The 17,749-nt window shown below is 43.1% G+C and overlaps 1 protein-coding gene and 1 long non-coding RNA gene across 3 annotated transcripts; one reads left to right on the top strand and one right to left on the bottom strand.

Annotated features, from left to right (window-relative positions):
* Window positions 1-36: 36 nt before the first annotated feature.
* Window positions 37-10,472, bottom strand: dtwd1 (DTW motif tRNA-uridine aminocarboxypropyltransferase 1). Of its 2 annotated transcripts, none has more exons than XM_029720943.1 (5): window positions 10,366-10,472; window positions 6,638-6,978; window positions 4,769-4,912; window positions 4,245-4,566; window positions 37-608 (listed from the first exon to the last, which is right to left on the bottom strand). In XM_029720943.1, exons 2-5 carry the CDS (start codon window positions 6,923-6,925, stop codon window positions 379-381), a joined length of 984 nt encoding a protein of 327 aa, XP_029576803.1. In that variant the 5' UTR covers window positions 6,926-6,978; window positions 10,366-10,472; the 3' UTR covers window positions 37-378. The 2 variants fall into 2 exon arrangements, with proteins under 2 accessions (XP_029576803.1, XP_029576802.1); XM_029720942.1 differs by having other exon boundaries at window positions 6,638-6,947.
* Window positions 10,473-10,504: 32 nt separating this feature from the next.
* Window positions 10,505-13,780, top strand: LOC115166963 (uncharacterized). Its single transcript, XR_003870400.1, has 6 exons — window positions 10,505-10,653; window positions 10,962-11,055; window positions 11,976-12,072; window positions 12,586-12,687; window positions 12,894-13,021; window positions 13,686-13,780. It is a non-coding gene; the product is annotated as an uncharacterized LOC115166963 (long non-coding RNA).
* The last annotated feature ends 3,969 nt before the right edge of the window (window positions 13,781-17,749 follow it).

Genomic DNA, 17,749 nt, shown 5'->3' with positions numbered 1-17,749 from the left:
GACATTTGGAAAGTTACAACATTTATATTATATCTCTATGTGGAGCGCGCCAAATCTTTTGCCAAATTCCAAAATCAAAAAACTCAAAGTGCAAGAGCAAAACTAAGATGACAAGGTTACCTGACTGGCAGGTGAGTGACGTACTTTACTCGCATGAAAAGGCTGGATGGAAAACTGGTTAGTAAGACAGTTTGTCAGCTATTTTTGGAGGCCTTGGTGGTGATTGTGTGTCTCTCAGCATCTCCCAGCGGTAGTTTTGGCCTCTCTCTCCTCCCTGCAGCCTCAGCGTCTCCCAGCGGTAGTTTTGGCCTCTCTCTCCTCCCTGCAGCCTCACCGTCTCCCAGCGGTAGTTTTGGCCTCTCTCTCCTCCCTGCAGCCTCAGCGTCTCCCAGCGGTTGTCTTAGCCTTGTTGATCAGTGTGTGTAGGTAACAGTAGAAGTACATCAGGTTATCGTACTGTCCTGTGTACTCCTGTCTCAGACACAGCTCCTGGTAGTCCTTGAGGAAGTAGTAGACAGCCTCTATGGTTGCCAGGTAGGTGTCTGGAGAACCTTTCTGATGGCGCCAGAAACACGTTTTCCTGGTCTTCAGCTCCACACGGAGCAACGCTGCAGGGACAGAGAAAAGAACAGTCCATCAGTCCGTCATTATCAGGGCCAGGAGTTTTTCCTATTCACGTTGTGACCCGACCAGGAAAAACTCTGGGCTCTAGTTGTAGGCTATTAACTAGGTAATAACAAAGTAGTTCCCCCATGTAATGTACAGCACTTTAAGCTACATCAATGCTCTATCTATCATAATTACCCTGTAGTCTCATCATCAATGCTCTATCTATCATAATTACCCTGTAGTCTCTCATCATCAATGCTCTATCATAATTACCCTGTAGTCTCATCATCATCATCAATTCTCTATCATAATTACCCTGTAGTCTCTCATCATCAATGCTCTATCATAATTACCCTGTAGTCTCATCATCATCATCAATTCTCTATCATAATTACCCTGTAGTCTCTCATCATCAATGCTCTATCTATCATAATTACCCTGTAGTCTCTCATCATCAATGCTCTATCTATCATAATTACCCTGTAGTCTCTCATCAATGCTCTATCTATCATAATTACCCTGTAGTCTCATCATCAATGCTCTATCTATCATAATTACCCTGTAGTCTCTCATCATCAATGCTCTATCATAATTACCCTGTAGTCTCATCATCATCATCAATTCTCTATCATAATTACCCTGTAGTCTCTCATCATCAATGCTCTATCTATCATAATTACCCTGTAGTCTCTCATCATCAATGCTCTATCTATCATAATTACCCTGTAGTCTCATCATCAATGCTCTATCTATCATAATTACCCTGTAGTCTCTCATCATCAATGCTCTATCATAATTACCCTGTAGTCTCATCATCATCATCAATTCTCTATCATAATTACCCTGTAGTCTCTCATCATCAATGCTCTATCTATCATAATTACCCTGTAGTCTCTCATCATCAATGCTCTATCTATCATAATTACCCTGTAGTCTCTCATCATCAATGCTCTATCTATCATAATTACCCTGTAGTCTCTCATCATCAATGCTCTATCTATCATAATTACCCTGTAGTCTCTCATCAATGCTCTATCTATCATAATTACCCTGTAGTCTCATCATCAATGCTCTATCTATCATAATTACCCTGTAGTCTCTCATCATCAATGCTCTATCATAATTACCCTGTAGTCTCATCATCATCATCAATTCTCTATCATAATTACCCTGTAGTCTCTCATCATCAATGCTCTATCTATCATAATTACCCTGTAGTCTCTCATCATCAATGCTCTATCTATCATAATTACCCTGTAGTCTCATCATCAATGCTCTATCTATCATAATTACCCTGTAGTCTCTCATCATCAATGCTCTATCATAATTACCCTGTAGTCTCATCATCATCATCAATTCTCTATCATAATTACCCTGTAGTCTCTCATCATCAATGCTCTATCTATCATAATTACCCTGTAGTCTCTCATCATCAATGCTCTATCTATCATAATTACCCTGTAGTCTCTCATCATCAATGCTCTATCTATCATAATTACCCTGTAGTCTCTCATCATCAATGCTCTATCTATCATAATTACCCTGTAGTCTCTCATCATCAATGCTCTATCTATCATAATTACCCTGTATTCTCTCATCATCAATGCTCTATCTATCATAATTACCCTGTAGTCTCTCATCATCAATGCTCTATCTATCATAATTACCCTGTAGTCTCTCATCATCAATGCTCTATCTATCATAATTACCCTGTAGTCTCTCATCATCAATGCTCTATCTATCATAATTACCCTGTAGTCTCATCATCAATGCTCTATCTATCATAATTACCCTGTAGTCTCTCATCATCAATGCTCTATCTATCATAATTACCCTGTAGTCTCTCATCATCAATGCTCTATCTATCATAATTACCCTGTAGTCTCATCATCAATGCTCTATCTATCATAATTACCCTGTAGTCTCATCATCATCATCATCAATGCTCTATCTATCATAATTACCCTGTAGTCTCTCATCATCAATGCTCTATCATAATTACCCTGTAGTCTCTCATCATCAATGCTCTATCATAATTACCCTGTAGTCTCATCATCATCATCAATGCTCTATCATAATTACCCTGTAGTCTCTCATCATCAATGCTCTATCATAATTACCCTGTAGTCTCATCATCATCATCAATGCTCTATCATAATTACCCTGTAGTCTCTCATCATCAATGCTCTATCTATCATAATTACCCTGTAGTCTCTCATCATCAATGCTCTATCTATCATAATTACCCTGTAGTCTCTCATCATCAATGCTCTATCATAATTACCCTGTAGTCTCTCATCATCAATGCTCTATCTATCATAATTACCCTGTAGTCTCTCATCATCAATGCTCTATCATAATTACCCTGTAGTCTCTCATCATCAATGCTCTATCTATCATAATTACCCTGTAGTCTCTCATCATCAATGCTCTATCATAATTACCCTGTAGTCTCTCATCATCAATGCTCTATCATAATTACCCTGTAGTCTCTCATCATCAATGCTCTATCTATCATAATTACCCTGTAGTCTCTCATCATCAATGCTCTATCTATCATAATTACCCTGTAGTCTCTCATCATCAATGCTCTATCTATCATAATTACCCTGTAGTCTCTTATCATCAATGCTCTATCTATCATAATTACCCTGTAGTCTCTCAACATCAATGCTCTATCTATCATAATTACCCTGTAGTCTCTTATCATCAATGCTCTATCTATCATAATTACCCTGTAGTCTCTCATCAATGCTCTATCTATCATAATTACCCTGTAGTCTCATCATCAATGCTCTATCTATCATAATTACCCTGTATTCTCTCATCATCAATGCTCTATCTATCATAATTACCCTGTAGTCTCATCATCAATGCTCTATCTATCATAATTACCCTGTAGTCTCTCATCATCAATGCTCTATCTATCATAATTACCCTGTAGTCTCATCATCAATGCTCTATCATAATTACCCTGTAGTCTCTCATCATCAATGCTCTATCATAATTACCCTGTAGTCTCTCATCATCAATGCTCTATCATAATTACCCTGTAGTCTCTCATCATCAATGCTCTATCTATCATAATTACCCTGTAGTCTCTCATCATCAATGCTCTATCTATCATAATTACCCTGTAGTCTCTTATCATCAATGCTCTATCTATCATAATTACCCTGTAGTCTCTCATCATCAATGCTCTATCTATCATAATTACCCTGTAGTCTCTCATCATCAATGTTCTATCTATCATAATTACCCTGTAGTCTCTCATCATCAATGCTCTATCTATCATAATTACCCTGTAGTCTCTCATCATCAATGCTCTATCTATCATAATTACCCTGTAGTCTCTTATCATCAATGCTCTATCTATCATAATTACCCTGTAGTCTCTCATCATCAATGCTCTATCTATCATAATTACCCTGTAGTCTCTCATCATCAATGCTCTATCTATCATAATTACCCTGTAGTCTCTCATCATCAATGCTCTATCTATCATAATTACCCTGTAGTCTCTTATCATCAATGCTCTATCTATCATAATTACCCTGTAGTCTCTCATCATCAATGCTCTATCTATCATAATTACCCTGTAGTCTCATCATCAATGCTCTATCTATCATAATTACCCTGTAGTCTCTCATCTGTGATGATTCTGGTGGTCTGGTTCCATGTGCTGTCGATAAACACCACTCTCTGGAGGGGACAGGCCCCTGGTGTCTCAGTCTGGCCCTCTATCCCTGCTTCCCCTCCCCTCTCTTCTGTGTGTGTGGCTCCTGATGTCTGTCCCTCAGCCTGCTGTGTGGCCCCTGGCGGCTCCTCGGCTCTGGGCCTCTTTGGGGACGGTTCCTCATCTGGGGAGGCAGCTGACTTCATGTCAGCCAGGTTCTGTAATCTCCATGCCATCTCCTCCACTGAAACTGATCCAGGACCAGGGAACACCAGCACTACCTAAACATGCACGCACACACACCAAATACTTGTCAAAGTCATTTCAAGTCAACATAATACAAATGGTATTAATATTATCTAATCAGGTTACGTTAGAATGACACATTTTTATGTATATGATGTGGTAGACAAACTGTTTGTTAGTTAATCAGGCTCACATTGTTCTCTGAATATTTGTTCATATGAGGAAAAGCTGACTAACTTTGTCTGTGTCATCTTCATACTCAGGTATGCAGGGGTAGGTGTAGATGGTGACATCATCAGGGGCGAGGATCTTGGCGTGTATGGCTGTGCTCTTCCCATCAACCTCACTGGGATGCTTGATGATGTCAATCTTTATAGGGAGCTGCAAACACAAGTTAGAGGAAGTTTACAGTGTGACCAACCATGTTCATCAATTACAGGTCAGGTATTACCAATACAAACAGTCACCACATGTACTGTGAATTGTCTCAAACGTGTATCTATACCTACACCATAAGCTTGATCATTAGTTGAATCAGGTGTGTTCTTTCATGATGGTCTGTAACAAAAGCCTGCATCTGCACCAGAACCGAAGTACACATCAATCTAGTGTGTGTGGCACCGTAAGTTGTACTACTATCTCTGACACCCCATGTCTGCAGGCTAGTGCTTTAATAAAACCAATCAGACTGGCCACTACAAGCCTGTGTGCTTTAATAAAACCAATCAGACTGGCCACTACAAGCCTGTGTGCTTTAATAAAACCAATCAGACTGGCCACTACAAGCCTGTGTGCTTTAATAAAACCAATCAGACTGGCCACTACAAGCCTGTGTGCTTTAATAAAACCAATCAGACTGGCCACTACAGGCCTGTGTGCTTTAATAAAACCAATCAGACTGGCCACTACAAGCCTGTGTGCTTTAATAAAACCAATCAGACTGGCCACTACAAGCCTGTGTGCTTTAATAAAACCAATCAGACTGGCCACTACAAGCCTGTGTGCTTTAATAAAACCAATCAGACTGGCCACTACAAGCCTGTGTGCTTTAATAAACCAATCAGACTGGCCACTACAAGCCTGTGTGCTTTATTAAAACCAATCAGACTGGCCACTACAAGCCTGTGTGCTTTAATAAAACCAATCAGACTGGCCACTACAAGCCTGTGTGCTTTAATAAAACCAATCAGACTGGCCACTACAAGCCTGTGTGCTTTAATAAAACCAATCAGACTGGCCACTACAAGCCTGTGTGCTTTAATAAAACCAATCAGACTGGCCACTACAAGCCTGTGTGCTTTAATAAAACCAATCAGACTGGCCACTACAAGCCTGTGTGCTTTATTAAAACCAATCAGACTGGCCACTACAAGCCTGTGTGCTTTAATAAAACCAATCAGACTGGCCACTACAAGCCTGTGTGCTTTAATAAAACCAATCAGACTGGCCACTACAAGCCTGTGTGCTTTATTAAAACCAATCAGACTGGCCACTACAAGCCTGTGTGCTTTAATAAAACCAATCAGACTGGCCACTACAAGCCTGTGTGCTTTAATAAAACCAATCAGACTGGCCACTACAAGCCTGTGTGCTTTAATAAAACCAATCAGACTGGCCACTACAAGCCTGTGTGCTTTAATAAAACCAATCAGACTGGCCACTACAAGCCTGTGTGCTTTATTAAAACCAATCAGACTGGCCACTACAAGCCTGTGTGCTTTAATAAAACCAATCAGACTGGCCACTACAAGCCTGTGTGCTTTAATAAAACCAATCAGACTGGCCACTACAAGCCTGTGTGCTTTAATAAACCAATCAGACTGGCCACTACAAGCCTGTGTGCTTTAATAAAACCAATCAGACTGGCCACTACAAGCCTGTGTGCTTTAATAAAACCAATCAGACTGGCCACTACAAGCCTGTGTGCTTTAATAAAACCAATCAGACTGGCCACTACAAGCCTGTGTGCTTTATTAAAACCAATCAGACTGGCCACTACAAGCCTGTGTGCTTTAATAAAACCAATCAGACTGGCCACTACAAGCCTGTGTGTGTTATGTTTAATAGGGCCAATAAGGAGAACAGCGCTCCAAATCTTTCCCTGACCTTGACGGAGGGGATTTCCTGCTGGCTGACGCCCACTAAAGAGCAGCAGGTGTAGCAGAAGAACATCCGGGAGCCTCCGCAGCTAGAACACTTCAGCCTGCCTCTCTGCTGCGCCTGCTCCAGCTCCCTGTGGGGAGCCAGCTTCAGACCATGGAGGGGAGGGGAGGCAGGGTTCTGTTTGGTTACTGGTTTGTCCTTGTCAGGATGTTGGGTTTTAGCCAGTGGTGATTTGGGAGAGGAGGACACGTCCACGCCGCCGGGACTGGCTAGCACGTCCGAACTGGACATCCTGCTGACTGACTGGAGGTGGCTGACAACAAACAAAACATCAGGTGCACAGCCTGGGACGTAGTTATACCAGTTAGCTAGGTAGTTGGCTCGCTACTAAGCAAGTCACAACAAATAAGTCAAAAGCCTGCATTTCAAAACATTGCAATGTGGATAACTCATTCAAAAGATATAGAATTTTAAATCAATGGTCCCTTCTATTGTCACAAGAAAATGCAAGGAGTAATTTCAACAAAAAAAAAAATATGGTTTTAAATACATTAATACCAATAATGAAAAAATACAATGTTGACACAGGTATGTTGAGAATATTGGTCTATTGAGAGAACTTTTCTACCCATCTCAGCTAAAGTGGGGTGGGAAATACTCAGTCGGTTCTCTACTAACCAAATATGGTTCGTTTTGGAGTGGGAATGTGTAATACATACCCAGCAGCACTTCGTTCTCCGCCCCCTCTAACGCCCAATGCAATATACTGTAATAGACAGTACATGGGATACATATTGGCTTGTAGAGAGAAAGGTAGAAAAAGTTGTCTCCACTAACGTGGGCTGGGAAATACTCAGTAGGGCCTCTACCAGGGTTTCCATTAGTTGCTTCAGTAGGGCCTCTACCAGGGTTTCCATTAGTTGCTTCAGTAGGGCCTCTACCAGGGTTTCCATTAGCTGCTTCAGTAGGGCCTCTACCAGGGTTTCCATTAGCTGCTTCAGTAGGGCCTCTACCAGGGTTTCCATTAGCTGCTTCAGTAGGGCCTCTACCAGGGTTTCCATTAGCTGCGTCAGTAGGGCCTCTACCAGGGTTTCCATTAGCTGCTTCAGTAGGGCCTCTACCAGGGTTTCCATTAGCTGCTTCAGTAGGGCCTCTACCAGGGTTTCCATTAGCTGCTTCAGTAGGGCCTCTACCAGGGTTTCCATTAGCTGCTTCAGTAGGGCCTCTACCAGGGTTTCCATTAGCTGCTTCAGTAGGGCCTCTACCAGGGTTTCCATTAGCTGCTTCAGTAGGGCCTCTACCAGGGTTTCCATTAGTTGCTTCAGTAGGGCCTCTACCAGGGTTTCCATTAGCTGCTTCAGTAGGGCCTCTACCAGGGTTTCCATTAGCTGCTTCAGTAGGGCCTCTACCAGGGTTTCCATTAGCTGCTTCAGTAGGGCCTCTACCAGGGTTTCCATTAGCTGCTTCAGTAGGGCCTCTACCAGGGTTTCCATTAGCTGCTTCAGTAGGGCCTCTATCAGGGTTTCCATTAGCTGCTAATTGCTTTTGGCCAATCTTTTTTTTATGCAGATAAAATTGTTGCCGGCCAAATTGACCAGGAGAAAAAACAATGGTAGACAGGCCATCAGTGCATCACCCACCACTTTACAATGTGAGCTGGAGGCAGTATGCATTTTTAAAACATACTTAATTGTTTGAAACCCGAATGTTTGACCACATTGTCTTACATTGCTTGAAAACCCAACCATAGAAACATGAAGGCAATTCTTTTATAAAGACTTCACAGGCGTCACACGAGTTTCAAGTTTGGGGAGCATATCATTTCTTCTACCGATCTGCGTGCCAGTTATGATTTTCATATGCACATTTTCATGGAATAGTTTAATTTCAACAATAACATTTTTGTTTCTCAATCATTGTCTCGTGGTTAATGAAAACATTCTTAATGTTAATCAGCACCAGTCTCTGACATATGGACACATTTATACACTGATCATTGGCGGTTAAATAGCTTAAATGATCGCATGGAGCTCAGAGATGGCCAATGCAGCCGTTGGCCTAGAACTTCCATTATCAACTAAGTTAAAATACATAAAGCCGACAAATAAAAACAGTAGAAAATATACTGATAAATTCGGATTCTTTCACATTCATCTCTCAACTCAGCCTGTCTGTCTGTCTGCCTCCCTTTCTATCTGTCTGTCTTGGCTTGAGCAACAACTTTAAACATCAGCTACCTGAGCTGCTAACCGATCGCTGCAGCTGTACATAGTCCATCTGTAAATTGCCGACCCAATCTACCTACCTCATCCCCATGCTGTTTTTATTTTACTTTTCTGCACACCAGTATTTCTACTTGCACATCATCATCTGCTCATTTATCACTCCAGTGTTAATCTGCTAAATTGTAATTATTCGCTCCTATGGCCTATTTATTGCCTTACCTCCTCACGCCTTTTGCACACACAGTATATAGACTTTTTTTTCCCTACTGTGTCATTGACTTGTTTATTGTTTACTCCATGTGTAACTCTGTGTTGTTGTCTGTGTCACACTGCTTTGCTTTATCTTGGCCAGGTCGCAGTTGTAAATGAGAACTTGTTCTCAACTAGCCTACCTGGTTAAATAAAGGTGAAATATATATATATTTTTTTTAATCCCACATACAGTGTATTGCGTTGCAGAGATAGGAGTGGCTGAAGTAAGGAGTCACCAGTACTCTGTATTAAACCCGTTGTCCAGCACAAGAGACCCATTTAAGTTTTGCAGAATCTATTGAATAATTTCAATAACATTATTTGTATTTTATTAAAAGTGTATTTCTTTAAATATAGCCTACACAATAGCTCAACATACCAGTATCTGTTTAAACTTTCAAAATACATGCTGGTATAAATAATACAATATTTAAATTATCAAATTATCCATACAGTTATTCAGAGGTCGTTGCAATGCTGTGAAAAAAAAGTTGTACCACAGAACAATGAGACAGATATTTCACCGGATGTATAAATGTGAAACCTCCGCTTGGCGTTTCCAGCACTACCAAGTATGGTAGTAAGAGGAAGCCCAGTGGGAGAAGATGGATTTTGGCCGATATTGTGCAAATTTTCTCATTGATGAAATATTTGATCTCAGGACAGTTGTCTGTTACCAAAACTAGAATATGTTATGAACAGAGGGGACTGCGTTTTGTAGACTTTAACCTTTACCAAAGTTGTAAAAAAATGCGTTGTTTAAAAGGAGCGCAAAGGTGAATTGAGTTATTGCACACTTCAGAGTAGGAGTCCCTAACGGAAATATGCATATTATTGCTAGAACGGGCTAATATAATCTCGCGCTTGGCTCTGCCCACTATGACTAATTTGTTGCGATTTGGAAACGACAAGGCTGTGGTCTATCTTGGTTTACTTATAAAAGTATTTGGTTGTACTGCACCAGAATGCCATTTTTTTAATATATATTACCAAAGTTTAGCATGTCTTTGCAGGGGGAATGCCGGGCATAATATCCTGTTGCTAGGAGAACGGTAATGTCAGCACTGCAGTGTGCAAGCAAAGAGTTTTATACCTAACCCATTGTGCTAACTTAGTTAGCTAGAATCTTGTTGCAGATGATGATAGCTAGCTAAATTAGCTTGAGGCTATAAACACGTTCATATAGCGATAAAAGGAATGTTTTTATCTAACCGTGGAAGACATAAATCCCATTTCACAATTCCTTAACGTTACCTGTTTAAAATGAGACCTGATCCAATTGATTTAGAGCAATTGTCGATGTACTCTGAAGCGGAGCAAGCATGGACTCGTTCTACGCCGGAAGTATCAACCGGAAGAAGTTAGCGGCGCGAATGTTAATGACAGCTGTTACCTAGCAACGGAACACATGCGTAATATTTTGACAGCCAGGGCTGAGCATCTTTGGAGGGTCAGAGACAAAACAGGGCTAAACAACAAGACCCAGAGGACGATGAAGAAATCCTGAGCACGTTTGAAAAGTTTGTTCGGAATCAGGGACTGGTAAGAAAAGCCTTATAAACAATGGTTATTTATTAGATACTGCTGCCAGGGGTGTACTCACTTTTGTTGCCAGCGGTTTAGACATTAATGTCTATGTTGTGTTATTTTGAGGGGACAGCAAATTTACACTGTTATACAAGCTGTACACTCACTACTTTACATTGCAGCAAAGTGTCATTTCTTCAGTGTTGTCACATGAAAAGATATACTCAAATATTTACAAAAATATGAGGGGTGTACTCACTTCTGTGAGATACTGTATCTCTCTGGTGTTTACTTAGTTAAACTATTGAGTTGTGTTTCTCCAGGACTATGACTACCCAGGGTTTGATGCAGTCGAGGACACTGACATCCCAGGACATCCTGATGCCTTACAGCGTCTCAGAGGCCCAAGGCTTTAATGTACGTACCTGCAATCTTATATCTACTCTGTGTGTGTGTGTGTGTGTGTACCAGACCAGAGTTCTGCTCTCCCTCATCACAGGGGAATACTGTGGCAGCTCTGCAACCAATCACGTTAATCTAAGAAGCAGCCAGGCTCCTATTAAAGTCCTGTAGTATTAACAGTCCCAGGCTACATCCTAAATAGTACCCTATTCCCTATATAGTGCACTACTTTTAACCAGGGCCCGTAGTTTCCCATAGGGCTCTGGTCAAAAGTAGTGCACTATACAGAAACGGAGAGACAAATGAAAGGCAGAGTAAACCAGCGCTGGGTTAGGTCTTATTTATAACCACAAACACTAATATCCATCCATCGCACTGAAAGCCAGATGTGGCCGGTCCGGGTGATGGAGAGCAGACTTGTTATGGTATGTCAGGTCTCACAGATACCTGAGCTGTCACAGCTTTTAGGAATAAGAGAAAGGGATCGCATGCAAACTTCGCATGCACGTCAAGCACATGTGTATTGAATGTGGCCCTCTCCCGCTCTCGGTGCATGCGATCGGATTCGACTGCATTCCAAACACACATGATTAATCTCTCACATATGTACTGTAGCTCTGCTGCTGTGTGGCAGTCTTTAACGGCAGGGTGGATTGGTATTCATTGAAAAGTTGATTAGAGATTAGCTAGTTATCTGTAATGCTTTATTTAACACTTCTGTGTCAGCTGGTATTTACCGACACAATTGGTAACTATCTACCAACAGTAAGGTCATGGTGGCTGTTTCACTGAGTTATCAAAATACTAAAGAATAATTATTGAGCAATTATGTAATTACCATTTAATTGCTGTGTACATAACAGGACAATTCCATCTCATTGGGGTTAGGCTAATCATCATTAATCCTGCTGTGTGTGTATGATTCTTTACTGCAGCCAGGCTTCCTGAAGATCTGGAGGCCGTTCTTTGTGTGATCTGTCCTTGGCTGTTCTCAAAGACACATTCTGGTGGTTCTTCCTCCACAGATTTAAGGTGACTTCACTCCAACCTTTGTGATGCGCTGTATCAATGCAACCAAGACATGTAACTTTGATACATATATTAATATGAGGCAGATGATGGGGGAGACTAGTCTTTTACTCCAGCCTGTACAGTACATCACTGGTAATATAGTATTTATAGATGAATGTGATTTAGAGGAAATGCGTGCAGTGAAAATGATCTTATCTGAAGGTTTCTGCCAGATTTCACAACCTCAGTTATGATATACTCAGTATTAAGCAGAGGCAGTCTTACACGCGTATGCACAATAGAAAGCGTATGCACAATAGAAAGCGTATGCACAATAGAAAGTGTATGCGCAATAGAACTATTGAAATATCAAAATATTGTACGTAATAGTTCCTGATAGAGTTGAGTAAATGATGAAATGTATGGCTCTGTGCCTACATTTATTTTAGAATATGTTCTGACAGTTGTTGGATGCTGTCAGGTTAGGTAGCCTGCAGTACCTTACAGTGTGGAATTGTGTCAATATCCTCCCAGCCTAATGTGGAGGAGGAGAGCCAGTTGTTTGCTTGGATCTCTGGAGCCTTTGTCTCTCTGCTGATGACCGTTCAGATGGACCTGAAGGACAAGCTCTTTAAGGTACTTATGTATATTTAACGAACACTGTTATCCAGAGAAACTTACATTCAGAGCATTAAGCCATCAGTCATTGCAAGTAGAACCTTCTTCAAAAACAGCTGCTGTCTGCGAAATCACTGCTTGTAACTTACTTGAAGAAAAGACAAGTGTGAGTGTTTGTGCAAGACAAGGCAGGTGCACCAGTTACAGTAAAGACTGTGTTCCAGGTGTATGCAGACTGCCTGGCCCAGGCGGTCTACGCAGTGTTCTACGGAGCATTCCCCATAGTCCATGGAACGTCTAGGCCATGACTTCAAGACAGACCTGACTGACCTCATCTCCCTCTGGGTGTCAGGTTAGTGTTATTGTTTGGGACTGGTGATCATGGCGTGCAACCACATCACGCTGTGTTTAGAGAGCGGTTTAACATCTCAATGCATTACAGACTTTATAAATGACAAAGAACAACAAAGATCAAATCAAAATGTATTTGTCACATGCTTGGTAAACAACAGGTGTAGACTAACAGTGAAATGCTTACATACGGGCCCTTCTCAACAATGCAGAGAGAACAATAGAAACATTTTAGAAAAAAATTGTAACACGAGGAATAAATACTCAATGAGTAATGATAACTTGGCTATATACACGGGGTACCAGTACTGAGTCGGTGTGCAGGGTTATGATATAATTTAGGTAGATGTGTACATACAGGTAGTGGTAAAGTGACTACGCAACAGGATAGATAATAAACAGTAGCAGCAGCGTATGTGATGAGTCAAGAGTTAGTGCAAAAAGGGTCAATGCAGATAGTCCGGGTAGCTATGTTAACTATTTAGCAGTCTTATGGCTTGGGGGTAGAAGCTGTTCAGGGTGTTGTTGGTTCCAGACCAACAACACCGGTATCGCTTGCCGTTCGGTAGCAGAGACAGACTGGTGTCTTGGGTCGTCCTTTGATAAGAACAACTTCCAGTTAGTGTTTAAAAATGGTTTGTCTGTCTCCTGTGTGTCTCTGTTAGGTGTGAAGCCCACCCTGTTGTCATGGCAGAGCTGGAACCTGGGCTGGCTGGATCCTGTAGACACGTCCGGGAAGAGCCATGGAGAGTCAGCATGTGGTAAGACCTGACCTGTTTCAGATTCACTGAGGGTTTACGTCTACTGACCTGTTTCAGATTCACTGAGGGTTTACGTCTACTGACCTGTTTCAGATTCACTGAGGGTTTACGTCTACTGACCTGTTTCAGATTCACTGAGGGTTTACGTCTACTGACCTGTTTCATATTCACTGAGGGTTTACGTCTACTGACCTGTTTCAGATTCACTGAGGGTTTACGTCTACTGACCTGTCACATAACGCTGTGATGTAGTGAAGGCATGACTTGATAGTTAAAGGTTAAACTGTCCAGTCATCCTGACTGTGGTGCCGTGGCCTCGCTGAGTGTTGGCACACAACAAACCATCACTGGACTGTGGACAGATTTAGAGGGACATAACTGAATACTTACCAGAAAGTAGGCTATGAAATTCATTCACTTATATTCTCACAATATTATGTTGATCTTGGTTTGTAGCTTGTGCTCATAACTCTCAGCCATGGATTTATACAGTGTGTGTAACTGATTATCTCTCTGTGGTTTAGATTTGTCACTAGACAGGAGAGTGTGTAATGTTAGTGCTGTTTGAAAGTGTTGTGGTGTTCTGGGGGTTCCGTGCTAAGCTTCCAAACACTCCAGACTCTCCGGGGGAAACAAGGTTAAAATGTATCAAGTTCAGCTGCTGCCAGGGCCTTCCTGGGTCTCCCCCTCTACCTCCCCCGAGTCTCCCCCTGGAACCCCCTACACCCTCCTCGTTTCCCCTCTCACCCCTACCCTTCCCTCCACACATGCTGTTGGCATTAACCACACATGTTGTCTCATTTGTTCCTGCTTCGCCACAAATGCATGCAGGGCCTACTGCCGTCCGCTGTGCTTAAAGTGTGTCTCTGGATCGTAGTAGATCGTTCCTCACATTACTTTAACAAGTGGAGAGTTTGCTGCTGTGCAACACTGATGCTGATGTTACTGTAGCTGATTCCACTCATCACCAGCGTTCATGCCACTCTGACTCGGTGGTCAAAAGTAGTGCACTACATAGGGAATTTGCTGCCATTTGGGTTTAGACTAAACCTAATGACCTGTTTCAGACTGACTGAGGGTTATTCTTTTCATTATCCACGTTCACAGTATTGTTGAATAATAGAGGACCATTCATATAGTGTTGAGACCAGTCAGGCTACTGTTCTGCCTGTCTCAGGTTCCATCTTGTTTTGGTGATGTTCTTTAGGTCTTTTGGTTGCAGACCACAGGACAAACATAATATACAACAAACTGGAATAAAAGAGACTGCACTACCCCTAATATTTGTATGGTTTCTATTTATACAGCCAAGCAAAAGGTCAGGAGAGGTGATCGTCTTTGAATGTTTGGGATACATGTTTGACTCCCTACAGATGTAGGATCTTAATTTGATCACCCTGTTGAAGGAGAACTTTCCTGCAATGCAGGACATTTAAAACTTGTAGTGTATGTGAGCGGACCAAGTCATTTGGTGTCACTCTAAAGTGGAAAGGTGGAATAAACGAGTCCAGAGTAGGTTTTCTTGATTCAACACAGTTCTCTATTGAGGGATTTCTGACAATACAAACACTCCAACACAGTCAATGAGAATCTCAAAAGGAACAACATACATCTTCTTTAGAGGACACAGGATCCCATTACGATTATCTTCAAACTATAACAACAATCACATATTCATCACCGTCTTAATGGCTCTTCATGGATAGCACCTCTCTCTCCGTAGCCATTCTCCAAAGATAGTTTATCTTCCCCCTTCTTGCTGGTTCCATCCTCTCTCTTGTGGGGGAAAGAGAATATCTCATTAGTACTGTCAGCTGTGCTTAATTGACTCTGGTTACCTGGTCTCACATGCCTTGTTGGGCTACTATCCGTGAGCCCAGCCTGCCCTCTGGTGGTCCTTCCACATACCTCCCCCCTCAGGACCGGACCGGAGGGTCGGGCGCCAGACGCACCGTATTGGTCGCGTCGGGACAGCGCGTCTGCATTCCCGTTCCTCGATCCGGCCCTGTGGATGACATGGAAAGAGAACGGTTGTAAAGCAAGAAACCATCTGGCTATTCGGTTGTTATTGTTTCTCTTACCAGCCATCCACGTGAGGGGCGCATGGTCCGTAACTAATGCAAACCTCCGACCCAGTAGGTAGTACCGGAGATAATCGAGTGCCCACTTAATGGCTAGGGCCTCTTTCTCTATGGTAGCATATCTCTGTTCCCGATCGCTGAGCTTTCTACTTATAAAGAGAAGCGGCCTCTCTGCTTCGCCTTCACCCTGAGCTAGTACGGCCCCGAGCCCCGTATCCGAGGCGTCTACCTGTACAATGAACTCTTGTGAGAAGTCCGGAGCCTGTAGGACGGGATCAGAACACAGGCCCTCTTTTAGCAATTGAAAGGCCTCCTCCGCCTCTTCTTTCCACTCTACCCGGTTTGGCAAGTTTTTCTTGATGAGGTTTGTGAGGGGGTTGGCAATGGTTGCATATCCAGGGATAAAACGGCGATAATATCCCGTTATCCCTAAGAAGGCCCGAACGTCCCGCTTGGTCTGGGGTCGAGGCCAGTCCCGAATTGCCCTGGTCTTCTCTGCCTGTGGGCGTATTTTCCCATTCCCCACGGTGTACCCCAGGTATTCCGCTTCGGACAGACCCAGGCAGCATTTTTTTGGATTGGCCGTCAACCCTGTGGCTTCCAGACTCATGAGCACCGCCCGTAGTCGTAGGAGGTGACTATCCCAGTCCTCGCTGTGGATGACCACATCGTCTATGTACGCCGCTGCGTACTCTTGATGGGGCCGTAGAATGGCATCCATGCGGCGTTGGAAAGTTGCAGCAGCACCATGCAGTCCGAAGGGCATCCTCACATACTGAAAGAGCCCCTCCGGTGTGGCGAAGGCAGTCTTTGGGCGGTCCTCTGGAGCCACCGGCACTTGCCAATATCCCTTCGTCAAATCCAGGGTGGTGATGAACTTGGCCTTTCCTAAGCGCTCCAAGAGTTCATCCACGCGGGGCCTGGGATATGCGTCGAATGTAGAGATTGCATTCACGCTCCTAAAGTCGTTGCAGAGTCTCATACTACCATCGGGTTTGGGGACCAGGACTATGGGACTGGACCACTCACTCGTCGATGGCTCGATCACACCCATCCTCAGCATCTCCCTTACCTCGTTCTTGACGATGACTCGGCGGGCCTCAGGAATGCTGTACGGACGGATATGCACCTTCTTGCCGGGTTCAGTGTGGATATGGTGGAACAAGACATCTGTTTGTCCTGGGAATGGAGAGAATACCCGGCCGAAGTGAATAATCAGCTTGTCTAGCTGTCTCGACTGTTCCGGCAAGAGAGTTTGGCCATGGCGCACCTGTGGTAGAACCTCTTCTTTTCCTTGGCCCTCCATGGCCATCAAAGCCACCTCCTCCTCTCTTCCATGGTACTTCTTCAACAGGTTTATGTGATAGAGTTGGACCTTCTTCCTCCTGTCGGGTTTTTTCTTCTTTCCTGTCCCCCTTCTTCCCATGCATAACGTCATCTGCCGCAGCTCTTTATATAGAGGACAGTCTCTCCCTATCAATAATGGCACCTTCAGCTGGGGTACTTTCCCTGCCCTGACTGTACACCTTCCTTTCGGAGTGAGAATAGACAGATTCACGGTGGGGTAATAGTGGGTGTCTCCATGGATACAGGACACGGCTACTTTGTCTGGTAGCAGTGTTGCTGAAGTCACCATCCGCTCCTCTACTAACGTAACCATACTTCCCGAGTCGAGAATGGCTACCACATCTTGTCCTTCTACTCGAACCGGAATCTCTGGGGCTGGGGCTATTTCTGTTAACCAACAGTGTTGATCATGTCCTCTGGAACCGGGATGCGTGGGGATGGGCAGCGATGACTCCGTGACCATGGACTCGTCCTTGTTAGGACATTGTGAGGCATAATGGTCTGGAGACTGACATTTAAAACACCGACCCTGCTGTGTGG

The sequence above is a fragment of the Salmo trutta genome, chromosome 29 (genome assembly GCF_901001165.1).
Source record: "Salmo trutta chromosome 29, fSalTru1.1, whole genome shotgun sequence".
NCBI lineage: Eukaryota > Metazoa > Chordata > Actinopteri > Salmoniformes > Salmonidae > Salmo > Salmo trutta.
Note: the sequence above shows the minus strand (reverse complement) of the source record. Positions and strands in the feature narration are given on the sequence as shown.

Excerpts from the sequence above, each read along its gene's own strand:
- dtwd1 (XM_029720943.1), bottom strand. The coding sequence starts at position 6,925 with ATGTCCAGTTCGGACGTGCTAGCCAGTCCCGGCGGCGTGGACGTGTCC. Across the intron at positions 4,567-4,768 it reads ATGAAGATGACACAGACAAA|GTAGTGCTGGTGTTCCCTGG; the intron begins GTTAGTCAGCTT and ends GTGCATGTTTAG. Across the intron at positions 609-4,244 it reads CACAGATGAGAGACTACAGG|CGTTGCTCCGTGTGGAGCTG; the intron begins GTAATTATGATA and ends CTGTCCCTGCAG.